Below are 17,392 nucleotides of genomic sequence, written 5' to 3'. Positions count from 1 at the left end.
CCAGCTACAGTAACCTGCCAAGACATCTCATAGGAAACTCATTGGAGGGTAAGACAGAGGGTGTGCTTAGTACAGACAGATGTAATGGAAATGTCATCTCAATCCATCAAGTTTCTCTAGAGCTAGCAGCCAAGTTGAGCATGCTGAAGGCTGTGAAAGATTGCTGGGATATTCATGTTTATCAATATGCCCTAAATACGTTTTTATCACATCTTGTTCCCACTTCTCCACTCATGGGACTCCTACTCTCAATGAACTCATCTGGAATTCTTCCCTGAAAGGACCCTCCTATGGCTGATTAGCAGCAATAGGGCCCAACTTGGGCCATTAAGTTAGGGGGCTGAGAGGCCACAACCCTAGGGGGTACTCATGTGAGTTACTCTTTCTACATTTTTTTTAAGGCTGGAAGACAAAAGAGACTTTATTTGAAAAATTTTATTTATCAGTAACATTTTAATTTTTTATAGTCTCTCTACATTTTTATATGTACTGTCCCCTTTCCTTAGAATGTCTTTGTCTACATTATCTCACAAACACCCACCCATAAGTCTGCCTCAGTTAGCTGCTACTCTGTGAAGCCATCCCAGAAATCTCTGGGTATAGCCAGTTGTTTCTCCTCTGTCTTTTGATGCCCATCTATGCAAACTGCCATCATGGTCTCCCTCACATTAGAAAATAAGTGTCTGTCTCTTACATTGTGAACCCCTGGAGGGCAGGGATCATCTTTGTATTCCTAGTGCCTAAAACAGCACTTGGCACAGGAGAGGAGGCACTTGATAAATGAATGGGTAAAACTCATATAATAGGACCAAGAGGATTCTGTCACAGGACAAAAGAGGTGGGGACTCCAGGGTCTGAAAGCTGGGATACATCAAATTATTGTCCACAACAAACTCTCATATATAAAAGGTGCTGGCTTTATCCAGATCTGAATCCTAATGGTGGCTCTGACTCTTGAGGTTTTCTGTGGCTAGCTTGGGTGTGGCTGCTGGCTGGAAGGACTCTGGCTATCAGGGACATCTCTGTCCTGTGTTACCTATGGAGAACTTTATACCCAAGTTGGTTTCACAGGAGAAGGAGGTAAAGCTCAGTTTTTGAATCAGAGAGTAGAGGAAAGGGAACCAATGTGAGCCATCAATCTCATTTCACCCTTGTAAGCACTCTTCAAGATAGTTATTTGTTTTCTATTTCTTTCATTTGTTCTTTTTCCTGTCCTCTTTAGATTAAGTATTTTTTTAGTATTCCAATTTATGTCCACTATTGGCTTATTCCACCACTTGTCTGTCAGTTTCTCATACTGTGGTGGCTTGCATGTTGCTGTGAGGCTGGAGGCTATGTCACCGGTATTACAAATACCATCAGGGTCACCCACGGTGGACAGGTTTCAGCAGAGCTTCCAAACTAAGACAGACTAAGAAGAAGGAAGGGCCCATCCACTTCTTAAAGAACTGGCCAGTGAAAACCTTACTTATAGCAGTGAAACACTGTCTGATATATTATTAGAAAACTTTATGAATAGCCCTGAAACACTGTCCAATATAGTGCTGGAAGATGAGCCCCTTAGGTTAGGAGAAAACAAAAACAAAAACAAAAAAAAACACCTCACTGCCATTGAGTCAGATCCGACTCATAGCGACCCCTCCTTGGGTTTCCAAGGTGATATCACTACAGAAGTAGATTGCCCAAACTTCCTTCTGAGGAGTGGCTGGTGGGTTTGAACTGCCAGGCTTCTGGTTAGCAGTCAAATGCTTTAGGGACTAAGGCACTCAAAATACGACTGGGGAAGAGCTGCCTCCTCAGAGTAGAGCCGACCTTAATGATGTGGAGGGAGTAAACTTTTTGGGACCTCCATTTTTTGATGTGGTATGACTAAAATGGGAAGAAACAGCTGCAAACATCCATTAATAATCAGATCATGGAATGTATGAAGTATGAATCTAGGAAAATTGGAAGTTGTCAAAAATGAAATGGAACACATAAAGATCGATATCCTAGGCATTAGTGAGCTACAATGGACTGGTTTTGGCCATTTTGAACCAGATAACCATAGATCTACTATGCTAGGAATGACAGACTGAAGCGCAATGGAGTGGCATTCATCGCAATGGAGTGGCATTCATCATCGCAAACAATGTTTCAAGATCTATCCTGAAGTACAGTGTTGTCAGTGATAGGATAATATCCATACACCTCCAAGGAAGACCAGTTAATGCTACTATTATTCAAATTTACACACCAACCACCAAAACCAAAGATGAAGAAATTGAAGATTTTTACCAACTTCTGCAGTCTGAAATTGACCAAACATGCAGTCAAGATTATCAATGGTGACTGGAATGCAAAAGTTGGAAACAAAGAAGAATCACCAGTAGTTAGAAAATATGATAGAAATAATGCTGGAGATTACATGATAGAATTTTGCAAGACCAATGACTTATTCATTGCAATACCATTTTTCAACAACATAGATGGTGCCTATACACATGGACCTTACCAGATGGTGTACACAGGAATCAGATCAACTACATCTGTGGACAGAGGGAATGGAGAAGGTCAATATCTTCAACTAAAACAAGGCCAGGAGCTGATTGTGGAATAGAGCATCAACTGCTCATATGCAAATTCAAGTTGAAGCTGAAGACAATTAAAACAAGTCCATGAGAGCCAAAATATGACCTTGATTGTATCCCTCCTGAATTTAGAGACCAACTAAAGAATAGGTTTGATGCATTGAACACCAATGACCGAGAAACCAGAAGAATTGTGGGATGACATCAAGAACATTATCCATGAAGAAAGCAAAAGGTCATTAAAAAGACAGGCAAGGAAGAAAAGACCAAAATGGATGTCAGAAGAGACTCTTAAACTTGCCCTTGAATAGAGAGTAGCTAAAGCAAATGGAAGGTATGACAAGATGAAAGAGCTGAGCAGAAGATTTCAGACAACAGCTCGAGAAGACAAAGTAAATTTTTATAATGAAATGTGCAAAGACCTGGAGTTAGAAAACCAAAAGGGAAGAACATAGTTGGCATTTCTCAAGCTGAATGAACCAAAGGAAAAATTCAAGCCTCAAGTTGCAATATTGAAAGATTCTATGGGCAAAATATTGAATGATGCAAGAAATATCAAAAGAAGATAGAAGGAATACAAAAAGTCACTGTACCAAAAAGAATTGGTTGATGTTCATCCATTTCAGGAGGTAGTATCTGATCAAGAACCAATGGTACTGAAGAAAGAAGTTGAAGCTGCACTGAAGAAACTGGCAAAAGACAAGGCTTCATGAACTGATGGAATACCCATTGAGACGTTTTAACAAACAGATGCCACACTGGAGGCATTCACTCATCTATGCCAAGAAATCTGGAAGACAGCTACCTGCCAACTGACTGGAAAAGATCCATATTTGGACCCATTCCAAAGAAAGGTGATCCTACAGAATGTGGAAATTATTGAACAATATTAATATCACACACAAGTGAAATCTTGCTTCAGATAATTAAAAAATGGTTGTAGCTGTATATTGACAGAGAACCTCCAGAAATGCAAGTTGGATTCAGAAGAGGACATGGAATGAGGGATATCATTGCTGATATCAGATAGATCTTGGCTCAAAGCAAAGAATATCAGAAAGATGTTTACTTGTATTTTATTGACTATGCAAAAGCATTTGATTGTATAGATCATAACACATTACGGATAACCTTGAGAAAAATGGGAATTCCAGAACACTTGATTATGCTCATCAGGAACCTGTACATAGACCAGGAGGCTGTCATTCAAAGGGACCATGGAATTACTGCATGGTTGAAGATCAGGAAGGGTGTGTGTCAGAGTTGTATCCTTTCACCATACTTATTCAATCTATATGCTGAACAAATAATCCAAGAAGATGGATTATAAAAAGAAGAACATGGCATCAGGATTGGAGGAAGATTCATTAACAACTTGCGATACTCAGATGACACAATTTTGCTTGCTGAAAGTGAATATGACTTGAAGCACTTAGTGATGAAGATTAAAGACTTCAGTGTGCAGTATGGATTCAACATAAAGAAAATGAAAATCCTCACAACTAGACCAATAAGCAGCATCACAATAAATGGAGAAAAGATTGAAGTTGTTAAAAATTTCGTATTAATTGGTTCCACAATCAACACCAATGGAAGCAGCATTCAAGACATCAGATGACGTATTGCACTGGGAAAATCTGTTGCAAAAGACCTCTTTAAAGTGCTAAAGAGCAAAGATGTCTCCTTGAAAACTAAGGTGTGCCTAACCCAAGCCATGGTATTTTCAATCACCTCGTAGTGCCTAAGGCATTTGACTGCTGAACAGGAGGCTAGCAGTTCAAACTCACCAGCCACTCCTCGGAAGGAAGGTTGGGCAATCTACTTCCATAGTGATACCACCTTGGAAACCCAAGGAGGGGTCGCTATGAGTCGGGATCTGACTTGATGGCAGTGAGTTTGGTTTTTTTTTTTTTTTTTTTTTCATATGCATGTGAGAGCTGGACAATGAACAAGGAAGACTGAAGAAGAGTTGGTGCTTTTGAGTTGTGGTGTTGGTGAAGAAAACTGAAAGTACCATGGACTGCCAGAAGAACAAATAAATCTGTCCTGGAAGAGATGTAGCCAGAATGCTCCTTGGAAGTGTGAATGGCCAGGCTTTGTCTCAACTCCTTTGGTCATGTTGTCAAAAGGGACCATTCCCTGGAGAAGGATACCATGCTTGGTAAAGTGCAGGGTCAATGAAAAAGGAGAAGGCCCTCAATGAGATGGATTGACACAGTGGCTTCAATGATTGTATAGCAAGGTGTAGCAAGGATTGTGAGACTGGCACAAACCAGGCAGTGGTTTGTTGTCTTGTACATAGGGTCACTATGAGTCAGAGCTGACTTGACAGCACCTAACAACAACAACAACAACATTGGCTTATTAGATATACCTGTTATATTTTATTTTTCCAAGTGGTTGTTCTAGAGTTTATAATATGCACATTTAATGTACCAAGTATACCAAGGTTGGTATACTAACTCTCATTTACAAATCAGGAAACTGGAATTCAAGGCAGTCAATAATTTTTATAACATCTCATAGATTAGAAATGGATTTTCCATTATATCATCTCAAATAACAGATTTTTTTTTTTTTTTTTTAAAAAGCTATACTTATCAAGACTCATAGCCAGCCTGATCTCTGGGTCAGACATTCCCAAAGTGTATTCCAAAGGATATATCTAATGAGATTTTAGGGTGTCATGGTGAAAAAAAGGTAGGGGGAGAGGTTTATGGTCAAATAAGTGTGAAAAATATTGGGTAAATACATGAAACAGTTCTCTTTACTTTGGGACTTTCCAAAGAGCCTTTAATAAGCTAAAATGTAAATGAAAATTTAAGAATGGTAGTTGCTCTGTCAAATTTATTTGGTGTCAGAACTTACTTTTGCACAGAATTTCTCTGACTTACTGTTTCTTCAAATATACTTTGGATAATGCTGCTCTAAGAGAAAGTCAGCGCTTCCCATCAGCTTTCTTAAGGAAGACTTTTTAGATGACCAAAGTAATCTAGTGAGTCCTGCCCTCTGAATGCTCCCTGATAATACTCACCTGTCATGAAGCACTTGATGTCCTGGGAGTTGCTGATGGGGTTGTTGTTTTTAAACATATAGAGATTAAAAGGCATGATGTTGCTGCTACTAAGGTGCTTCCACAACTCATGGTCTGGGCTGGTCCAGCGTCCAGCCAGCACATCATAGTCCCGTCGGCCCATGTGGACAAGTTTAGTGAAGGGATCATAGAGGCCACCATGGTAGCCAATGATGATCTGGAAGTTGGGGTTGGTGTCCATGTAGATCTCTCCATAGGCTGTATACAAGATCTGTTTGATCATCAAGCCTGTTCCACTGAAGACAGCAAGAGGGGTCCCGATGTTGTCACAGGCTATGTAAAACTCATCGCCACTGCTCAGCTCCATGGCAAAGAGGTGTCCTTGCAGGTCATAGTAGAGGGAAGTGATCTCAGAGCTGGAGTGGTTGTAGAGGTGGGTGACCTTGGTGGGGTTGGTTAGGTCTGCATAGAAGAACTGCAGATGGTGACTGTGGCTGCTCTTGCTGGACACCCGCCGCCCCAGGCCATCGTAGCGGTACCTGACACTCCAGCCACCAGCCCGGTTGTACGCCTTGATGAGCAGGCCAGCTGAGTTATACTCAAAGACATCACTGCCTCGCTGCCTCAGAAAGCCATCCTCATCCATCTTGTATTGCACGTCACCCAGCCTAGTGATACGGTCACGGAGGTCGTACCGTAGTGGAGTGAGCCGTGCACTGTTGCCAGGGCTGAGTAAGTGTAGGTTCCCATTGAGGTCATAGCTGTAGCGCCAGAGTGGCTTATCATTGATGGAGACTGTCTGCAGCTGGCCATCAGCATCATACTCATAAGAGTAGCGGGTGGTATTGGCATAAGGTCCCACCTTCAGCTCTTTCTTCACTACTCGCCCCATGTTGTCATACTGGACAGTCATCCAGTACATAAGCGAGCGGAAAATCTCATACTGCACTTCCTTCATTCGGCCATAGGCATCAAAGTGCTTGGTGTGGGTCATGACTGCTGTGGTAATGATCTGGTTAATATCATAGTAGATGACACCAAACTTCCCAAACTGCTCTGTCTTGCCTGACACATCATCATAGCGATAAAGATCAATGGGCAGTGGGGTCTCGTTGATCACGGCCTGCATGCTGGTCACCCGGAAGCTATTGTCATAGTTGTAATCAAAACGAGCATTGACCATGCCTTCCTCGGTGAAGCGAAAGATCTGCCGGTCAATCAGGGGCCCAATTTGACGGTAGCGGATGGTGCAAGTGAAGCCCTCATTCTGTAGGTTGATGGTTTTCAGCATGCCTGCTGTTTCATCATAGGTGAAGCTTACCTTGGTGGTGTCATACAGCATCTCAGCCAGCTTTGACAGCTTGCCATACTTGTATATCACCCTGCGCCCAGTGCCCAAATAGAAAGTGTGGAGGAGGTGTCCATCCTCAGTGAAGTCCTGGATGACTGAGGCATTGCCCTCAGGGGGTTGGTAGATATTCCTGTAGTAGCCCACTGAGCGAATGGTCTCTAATGTCTGTCGGGCCACATTGGGCATCGTCACAGAAGAGAGGCGATCATTCTTGTCGAATTCAAAGATGTACTGCCTCTGGCTGTGGAGAAGTAGCACCATGGACTGGAAGGAAAGGAAAACAAAGAGATCAGGAGGGGTGGCAAGGAGAAAGAGTAGGTCAGTGTACTCAAGACTTAAAGGAAGAGAAAGTCCAAGGAAACTGGTGTTTCTCCAAAGTTACACCCAAATCAGAGGTTTCTAACCTGTATGCCATACTTGATACTATAAATGGGTAATGGATATGCTAAGATGAGGAGTTCTCTCAGCCTTTGGCCCTGGCAGTCTTATCTGTCTATCCCATTGTGTGTTATAAAATTTATTATTTTTGCATGTGATACTCTGTGAGAAAGCTTGAGAAGCACTGGCCTGAAGTATTTGTGATAGCCTCCCTACTGGTTTCCTTGCTTCTGACTCCTCAGATCAATTCTCCCATTGAAGTGAGAATGATTTTCCTAAAACAGAAATCTGACAATGTCTACTGCCTGCTAAACAACTTCTGTTGACTCCCTATGACCTCCAGGATAAAGACCATCTCTGAGAATGGTGTTTAAGGCTTTGAACAATTGTTTATATACTAGCAGGTCATACACTCACCCTGGGGTGGGGCAGGCTGTGATAGAAATGGGAAAACCTGGGTTCTACAATTGATTCATTATGTGGTCTTGGGAAAGTTCTCCTCTCTGGGGTTGGTTTTTCAGTATGTTGGATGACATCCCAGATTCTCTTTCTTAGCACTACCAGAGAACATTAGTCTCAGAGGTACTCACATAGCACAAGGTAGGGAAGACTGACTACAGGGAAAGTAGAGCCTGAGCCATGGACAGGGGACCAGGAGCAGGAAATAAAGCAGGAAGCCAGGTACCTGAAGTGTGGCATGAGGAATTGACTTTGTTTCAGGCAAGAGGCAGCAGAGCTATCATTTCCTCTTGTTTGGGTCTAACTTTTGATTTCAAACCCTTTCTGCTTCCCAGCCCCTGGGATGAAATGAATCCTGACCTGAAGCAAAAGGGATTTACTAGGTCCCCACCCTACCCTCAACCCAGAATTCAAAGCTCATTATTTGAATGCCAAGCAGAAGACTGGTTGTTCAAACCCACCAGCCACTCCTCAGAAGGAAGACTGGGCAATCTACTTTCATAGAAATACTGCCTTGGAAACCCAAGGAGGGGTCACTATGAGTCAAAATGACTTAACGGCAGTGAGTTTGATTTGGTTTTTTGGCCTACGTACTGATATCTAGGCTTCTGTCTTGTTCTCTGTGACTGGATCTCACCATGTACCCTAGACCTGGGAGCAGGTTCTTGCTATGATTCCTGACCCCAAGTCTTGCTCTGTAAGTCAAGTTAGTGTTTGGGCCTACTACCGGCTCTACCAGACCCCCATCTACCACACCATCATCATTATCTATCCAGAGGTCTCTCAGGGGCCCCTGACCTTCTAAGACATTTTTTTCCTGAACATAGGTTATGTTCATTGAGGTCAGCATGCTGGGTCTGGCCATGGGTGAAGCCATAATGATTGGCCTTCTACATGGGGCCAGTGATAGAGGGAAACAAACACCTGCCTTTTCTAAGTATGTGTAGCTCCATGTCTTCCCATCGGCAAAGATCCTGGATGTAATGCGACCTGCCTGGTCATATTCCATTCTCTCAGACATGATGCCCCTCTGGATGCCAGCAATGTGGCCCCCTGGGGAATATGTCACATTGACACCATTCAGCCTGCTGCTGGGTGACCAGAGGCTGGGGCGCCCTGCCGGGTCATACAGGATCCGTAGGGTGAACTTGCGGTGGTCATCATAGATCTTCTCTGTGCGTGTCACACGGTCAAAGTCCAGAGACAAGAGATTTCGGTTGTGAACCTGGAGAAGGGGTAGAAGAAAACAGAAAATTAATCTGTACGTTGAGAACTTTGGTCTGATGGCCAGTCTGGCTCTCAAGTATACTGAGAGGTTTCTGGTTAGAAGAGGCAGGTCCTGGGCATCAACAGACATGGGTTTGAGTTCTGGTTCTGTCATTTGTCTGCTCTGTGAAGTTTCATCTGTAAAGTGGGAATAACAATCACTACTGTGTAGGGCTACTGTGAGGACAAAGACAATGCACATGCTGAACAAACAGTTGCTGTTGTAAAAGGTGGTCCACGTCACTTCCTGATGTGATTTTTCTAATGATGACATGAACAAAGGCAGATCTTTCTTGGCTCCCTCCTGAAAAGAGAAGCTAAGTGGGCTTAGAAAATAAATGCCTGACCCCATCTGTTATGTGCCAGGCACTGTGCTAGTGTTTAACACATATTATCTCATCTAGGCCTATGGAAACCAAAGCTCAGAGAGGTGAAAAGCCTTGCTTCAGATCCCTTGGCTGGTGAGAGATAGGTCTGGATTTGACTGTTACCACTGCAATGTGCCAAGAAATGCTCAGTGGTCCTCTGAATGAGTCCTGCTCTTCTCAAGGCTCTTGGCTTCCCATTTCCCTGGGGTGTCTCCTGCCCTTTGATAACAATGTTAGAGCTTCTTAGTCATCCCAGTCAGTCCAAAAGCATATTTTGAGCCCCTTGCCATGGAGGACCTGGGGGCAGTGTTGAGAGTGTGGCAGCTTCTCTGGCTGAGGGCTGACTGGGGACACAGCCTTTGCTTTGGGATATTTTGCTCCTGTCTCCGGGATCAGGATCTCCATCCAGTCTGCTAGATCAATACACAATTCAATTTCCTTTCAGAATAAGAAATATAGGACTCCCAAAGGGTTAGCATTAAATCAGAGTTTTTCATATTTTAATAAAGAAAAATAATCCTGGGGTCTGTTTCTGTCTTTAGTTCTATCTCTTAGGCACTTGCTGCCCCTGAAATCCTGCCGGGTACTTTGAAGCTAAAATGCTAACTCCTCTGATTGGTTCTTGGTCTTATGTGACATTTGAGCATATTTTTTCTCCTTCTATTAGTCACTGGTTAACTTTGAGCAGTAGTAAGGAAGACCCAAGAGGAAAGCAGATTGTTTAGATCCTTTAGTGCAAAACTCCACATGTGGACTGAAGTAATGAAAGGCCTCTTTGGAGCCTTGTGTGGTTAAAAAAAAAGGGGGAGGGGGGGTTGTCCTAGGTCTAGGAATTAAGGCCAGGATTCCAGCCTCCACTTTGTGATGAACTTTCTGTGTGACGTTGGGGAAGTCCCTTGGCTTCTCTGAGTCTCATACTCTTCTTCTGTACAACTCCAGAGTTGTGAGGCTTGAAGGAGCATGTAAATTAGCTAGTGGACTGCTGGGCTAATAAATGGCTGCAATGATTTCCATTAAATGACAGCAAATGATCACTGACCATTCTCACTGGAAGTAGAGACATGTATGTCTCTCCCTTCTCCCCATACAAATTATAAAGCCCTGAAGATAAGGATTTATAATGATGATGCCTAGACAACTTTAGCTGTGAATGGCCTGGTTATAATAAGGTTGCCTTCCCTGGGGTAATCAAACACAATCACAGAAGCAAAAACAGTGTGGCAGACAATTCCCATGAAAAATCTGAGACGTTGGAGGCTGAAGCTGTGTTTTCTGCAGAGGATGCAAAGGAAGATACAGGGGCTGCACTGCCGATCATGATGGGGACCTTTCCAAAGAATCTCTTTGTAAGGTCCCCTGAGGGTCTCCCCACCCAGGATGGTGATACCCAGCCAGCAGCCCACCTGACCCCCACAGGACCCCTAGTGAAGGGGAGCTATACCTCTGTGGAAAAAATTAATAAAATTGAATTAAGCAGCTCACTGGGGAACCGCCTAATGCTTCCTGAGCTCGGCAGTGGCAGCAATGAGATTATTTTACATCTTTCTTTATTAAAAAGTTCCCAGTTGTATAAAAAATGAGCTCCATTATGGAGAGGCGCACTCGGCTAACATCTAATTCCACATGCTGCCACTGTGGGTGGCCATTTATTTCGGGAGGACACAGAGATGTGGCCACCCGACTGGAGCACCATTAATCTGTGGCTGAGAGAGGGACCAATTAAAACCTGGGAAACTTTTGGTCCAGTTCACACGATGGAAAGAAATCCTAATAGTACTAATCACTGCTGTTTATTGAACACCTGGGGTCGATCAGCACTAGGTTAGGTGGCTTTGAATATATTACCTTGTTTTTGCAAAGAAACCTGAGACTCAGAGAAGTAGAGTTGCTCAGGAGTCCACACATGCCCAGGCATGACTCTAACTCGGTCAAACTCTCCATTTAGTACACTGGAAAGAAGTGTTGGAAGCCGAAGATGTGCATGAAGGGCTCTTTGAGAATTCAAACAGGGAACTAATGGAAGGTTGTTACCATATAACATGACTGCTAGGGTTCTTGGCTGAATTCAACTGAAGGAACTAGGGAAGTCTGGTTTCCTGGATTCTGTTGTGGGCATTGAACTAAGAGACAGAGTGCCTATGTTCTAGTCTTGACCACTACCTAACCATGTGACTCTGGGAAAAAATCACTTACCCTCTGTGGATCTTGGTCCTCGCACATGTAAAACAGGGGTTTAAATAAGCTTTCTTTGCTGAAGGGCAGGGGACTTCAAAGAGTCTCAGATACATTGCTCTGCTGATGGTTCTGTGGTTTTTAGAATGTTAGAAACATCTGGCTCAGTTTGGTTCCTATCAGCTTAGCACATATCTGCAAGGTGCTGTGCTGAAAGCCAGGGCTAGTTCATTAGTGTTCACCTTCCCTGTCACCCTCCTTTCTGATGCTGAAGGGAAAATAAATTGGGTAGTCAGGGCTTGGGGCAGAGGTCACACTCTTCAGAAACGTGGGAAGTGAGGCAGAGAAAGGGCTGGTTCATGGCATCCACATATTGAAAAATACTTTGAAATGCCAGGCCACAGATGCCAGCTCACTGACAGTGACAGCTATGGTGGTGATAGTTTTGCTCATTTTGGAAGGATAACTCTGTCTGAAGAGAGTGGAAAATATGTTTTAAGTTTAGGTGTTTAGGTTCCAAACAGTTAAACTGAAATTTGGTACATACAGAAATTGTAACAACAACAATAATGATAGCAACAACAACAAGGACAGCTATTGCTGGTCACTCATTATATTCCACACTCTGAATGAGGCACTTTATACATTATTTCTAATCCTTGTAGTATGGTAAAATTGGTTTGGTTTCCCTCACTTTATAGATAATGAAATTGAGGCTCTAAGACTTGCCCAAGCTTACTGAGGGAACGCTATATAGCTGGAACTACAGCTCAGAACTAACTACAAGGTCAGAGATCTTTCTACAAGTAAAAACTAAAAGACAGGCAAAAAAAACTCTTATTACATGTGGTTCCCTGATTTACATTCTCCCTTTTACAGACAAGGAAACTGAGGTCCCAAGAAAAGTTTTTCCCTCAAATCAGAGAGAGTTTCAAGAATATAACCTAGCACTCCAGCTTCCTTCTTCTTTCTTTTCCCACAAGATCCAGAGGCTGAGACCTTTGCTTGGCAAGGCCTTGCTCACCCGCAGCCGGCGCCCAAAGACGGTGACCTGGCCACGAGCCTGTTCCTTGCGCTGTCGCCACTCTACCAGATTAAGTCCGTTGTCGATGGGCAGTGTGACATTCCTCTTGCCTACGGTGGGGTTGACAGTGCCCGCCAGCAGGTGGGGCTCCGTCTGTAGTGCCACCTCCATGCCATTGGCCAGCAACAACCGCAGGGAGCCATCTGCCCCGATGTAGTAGCTGTTCCGGACTTGGTCTGAGGGAGAGGAGAGGGGCAGATTCTGATCAGAAGGGGTGAGGATGGAGGGAGGTGTGTGTTTTCCTTCTGACTATAGAAACTATACATAATCATTAAAAAAAAAAAAAAAAAAAACTAGGAAAATATCTGGAGAAGAAAAGATCACCCATAATCTCAAAACACAAAGAAAATCACTGCTAATATTTTAATGTACTCCTATACTTCAGAATGGGAGCTCTGGTAGCATAGTGGCTAAAGCACTTGACTGCTAACCAGAAGGCTGGCGGTTCAAACCCACCAGCCGCTCCTCGGAAGGAAGGTTGGGCAATCCTACTTCTGTAGTGATACTGCCTCGGAAACCCAAGGAGGGTCGCTATGAGTCAGGGGCGACTCGACGGCAAATAACAACAACAACATAGTTCAGAATATCTTCAGCCAAAACAAGGCCAGCAGCTGATTGTGGAACAGACTGTCAACTGCTCATATGCAAGTTCAAGTTGAAGCTGAACACAGTTAAAACAAGTCCATGAGAGCCAAAATATGACCATGAATTTAGAGACCATCTAAAGAATAGATTTGATACATTGAACACCAATGACTGAAAACCAGAGGAGTTGTGGGATGACATCAAGAAGATCATCCATGAAGAAAGCAAAAGGTCATTAAAAAGACAGGCAAGGAGGAAAAGACCAAAATGGATGTCAGAAGAGACTCTGAAACCTGTCCTTGAAGGAGAGTAACTAAAGCCAATGGAAGAAATGACAAGATAAAAAAGCTGAACAGATGATTTTGAAGAGCAGCTCGAAAAGACAAAGTCAATTATTATAATGAAACGTGCAAAGACCTGGAATTAGAAAACCAAAAGGGAAGACCATACTGGCATTTCTCAAACTGAAACAACTGAAGGAAAAATCCAGGCCTCAAGTTGCAATATTAAAAGATTCTATGGACAACTACAAGATAGAATGGACTGTTCTAAACTTGGGAAGAAAACTATAAATCACAGGGTAACCTCAAAGAAAAATGATAAACCTTCACATCAAAATAAAAAAAGAGAACAAGCACAAATATTTAGCAAATACTAAACCAACAGCAATGAAGGAAATGATAATAAGATTCATAAACAAAATGAGCTCAGCACAGAAAATTATATGGAACAAAGAAATCAACATCATGAAAAAGCACATAACAAAAATGACAGCAACAAATTCATATTTGCTGATAATTACATATGTGGCAAGGGACTTATCTCTAAGATTTATAGAAAACTCCAACCCCTCAACTGCAAAGGGATTAACAATCCAATTGAAAAATGTGCAGAAGACATGAATAGACACTTCACCAAGGAGGATATTCAAGTGGCCAGCTAATACATGAAGAGATGCTCACGATCATTGGCCATCAGAGAGATGCAAATCAAAACAATAATGAGAAACTGTCTCACCTCAGCACTGATGGCAAGGTTCAATGAGACAGAGAATAACAAATGCTGGAAATAACAAATGCTGGTAGGGATGTGGAGAAATTAGGACTCTCATACACTGCTGGTGGGACTGTGAAGTGATACAACCACTGTGGGAAGCAGTATGGTGATTCTTTAGAAAGCTGGAATTGGAGATACCATTTGACCCAGCAATCCTATTACTAGGTATATATCCTAGAGGGGTGAGAGCCAGGACAGGAAGAGATATATGCACACCCATGTTCATTGCAGCACTATTTACAATAACAAAAAGATGGAAACAACCTACGTGCCTATCAGTGGAAGAGTGGATGACCAAACTATGGCGCATATACACAATGGAATGCTATGCAGCACTAAAGAATAATGCAAAACACTGCATAATATGGATGAACTTGGAAGACATTGTGCTGAGTGAATAAGTCATTCACAGAAGAACAAATATAGTATTAGTCTGTTGTTGTGGAGGGTCAAGGAAAGGTTTATATATGGAGGGAAACTTTCTTTGTTGGTTGCCAGGGTGGGAGGGGAGGAGAAGGAAGACTACAAAAAAAAAAAAAAATGCATTGACCCATGTCATATTAGTTTTGAGTATTTCACTGTACATAAATTATATTCCAGTAAAATGCATTAAAAAAAATACAAGTGTTGGAAAACCAAAAAAAAAAAAAAAGAAAGATTCTATGGGAAAAATATTGAATGATGCAGGAAATATCAAAAGAAGATGGAAGGAATGCACAGTATCACTGTACCAAAAAGAATTGGTCGATGTTCATCCATTTCAGGAAGTGGCATATGATCAAGAACCAATGGTATTGAAGGAAGAAGTTGAAGCTTCACTGAAGGAACTGGCAAAGGACAAGGCTCCAGGAATTGACAGAATACACATTGAGATGTTTCAACAAATGGATGCCACACTGGAGGCACTCACTCAGCTATGCCAAGAGATGTGGAAGACAGCTACCTGGCCAAGTGACTGGAAGAGATCCATATTTGTATTCATTCCAAAGAAAGGTGATCCAACAGAATGTGGAAATTATCAAACAATATCATTAATAACACACATAAGTAAAATCTTGCTGAAGATAATTCAAAAACAAGTACAGCAGTATATTGGCAGAAAACTTCCAGAAATGCCAGCTGGATTCAGAAGAAGACATGGAACAAGAAATATCATTGCTGATGTCAGATGGATCTTGGCTGAAAGCAAAGAATACCAGAAAGATGTTTACTTATGTTTTATTGACTATGTAAAAACATTCAATTGTGTGAGTCATAACAAATTATGGATAACATTGAGAAGAATGGGAATTCCAGAACACTTAATTGTGCTCATGAGAATTTCAAAGAGTAGCTCGAGCAGACAAAGCCAATTATTATAATGAAATGTACAAAGATCTGGAATTAGAAAACCAAAAGGGAAGAACATGCTCCGCATTTCTCAAGCTGAAAGTATTGAAGAAAAAATTTAAGCCTCAAGTTGCAATAGCGAAAGATTCTATGGGCAAAATATTGAATGATGCAGGAAGCATTAAAAGAAGATGGAAGGAATACACAGTATTGCTGTACCAAAAGAATTGATCGATGTTCATCCATTGCAGAAGGTGGCATATGATCAAGAATCAAATGTATCGAAGGAAGAAGTTGAAGCTTCACTGAAAGAACTGATGAAGAACAAGGCTCCAAGAATTGACAGAATACCCACTGAGATGTTTCAACAAATGGATGCCCCACTGGAGGCACTCATTCGGTTATGCCAAGAGATTTGGAAGACAGCTACTTAGCCAACTGACTGGAAGAGATCCATATTGTACCCATTCCAAAGAAAGGTGATACCACAAAATGTGGAAATTATCAAACAATATCATTAATATCACATGCAAGTAAAATCTTGCTGAAGATAATTAAAAAATGGTTGTAGCAGTATATTGACAGAGAGTTTCCAGTAATGCAAGCTGGATTCAGAAGAGGACATGGAATGAGAGATATCACTGCTGATGTCAGATGGATCTTAGCTGAAAGCAAAGAATACCAGAAAGATGTTATGTTTTATTGACTATGCAAAAGCATTAGATTGTGTGGATCATAACTAATTATGAATAACATTGAGAACAATGGGAATTCCAGAACACTTGATTATGCTCATCAGGAACCTGTACACTGATCAGGTGGCTGTTGTTCGAACAGAACAAGGGGATAGTGCATGGTTCAAAATCAAGAAGGGAGTGTATCAGGATTGTATCCTTTCACCACACTTATTCAACTTGTATGCTGAGCAAATAATCCAAGAAGCTGGATTATATGAAGGAGAATGTGGCATCAGGATTGGAGGAAGACTCATTAACAACCTGTGATACACAGATGACACAACTTTGCTTGCTGAAAGTGAGGATGACTTGAAGCACTTACTGATTAAGATTAAAAACTACAGTCTGCAGTATAGATTACACCTCTATATAAAGAAAACAAAAGTCCTCACAACTGGTCCAATCAACAGCTTCACAGTGGATAGAGAAAAGATTGAAGTTGTTAAGGAATTCATATTACTTGGTTCTACAGTCAACACCAATGGAAGCAGCAGTCAAGACATCAGACAATGTACTGCATTGGGCAAATCTCTTTCAAGTGATGAAGAGCAAAGATGTCTCCTAGAAGACTAAAGTACACCTAACCAAAGCCATGGTATTTTCAATCGCCTCTTATGCATGTGAGAGCTGGACAATGAATAAGGAAGACCGATGAAGAGTTGATACTTTTGAGTTGTGGTATGGAGAAGAATGTTAAGAGTACCATGGTTTGTTAAAAGGACTATCAAATCTGTCCTTGAAGAGGTGCAGCAGGAATGCTCCTTGGAAGCAAGAATGGCCAGACTTTGTTTTACCTACTTTGGTCATGTTGGCAGAGGGAACCATTCTCTGGAGAAGGATATCATGCTTGGTGAAGTGGAGGTCAATGAAGAAGGGGAAGGCCCTCATCAAGAAGGACAGACATAGTGGCTGCAACGATGGGCTCAGGTATAGCAAGGATTGTGAGGCTGGCACAAGACTGAGCAGTGTTTTGTTCTGCTGTGCATAGAGTTATGAGTCAGAG

General features: G+C 42.1%; 1 protein-coding gene across 1 annotated transcript in view; it reads right to left on the bottom strand.

Annotated features, from left to right (window-relative positions):
- TENM4 (teneurin transmembrane protein 4) overlaps positions 1 to 17,392 on the bottom strand; it is a 562,032-nt gene that overhangs the window by 8,173 nt on the left and 536,467 nt on the right. Inside the window, exons 26-28 of the mRNA XM_007941024.2 lie at positions 12,623 to 12,858; positions 8,721 to 9,017; positions 5,605 to 7,219 (exon numbers count right to left, since the gene is read on the bottom strand). Coding sequence (XP_007939215.1) covers positions 5,605 to 7,219; positions 8,721 to 9,017; positions 12,623 to 12,858 — 2,148 coding nt within the window. The remainder of the gene's footprint in view (positions 1 to 5,604; positions 7,220 to 8,720; positions 9,018 to 12,622; positions 12,859 to 17,392) is intronic.

The sequence above is a fragment of the Orycteropus afer genome, unplaced genomic scaffold, assembly GCF_000298275.1.
Source record: "Orycteropus afer afer isolate SDZICR_OR568_19922 unplaced genomic scaffold, OryAfe1.0 scaffold00074, whole genome shotgun sequence".
Lineage (NCBI taxonomy): Eukaryota > Metazoa > Chordata > Mammalia > Tubulidentata > Orycteropodidae > Orycteropus > Orycteropus afer.
Note: the sequence above shows the minus strand (reverse complement) of the source record. Positions and strands in the feature narration are given on the sequence as shown.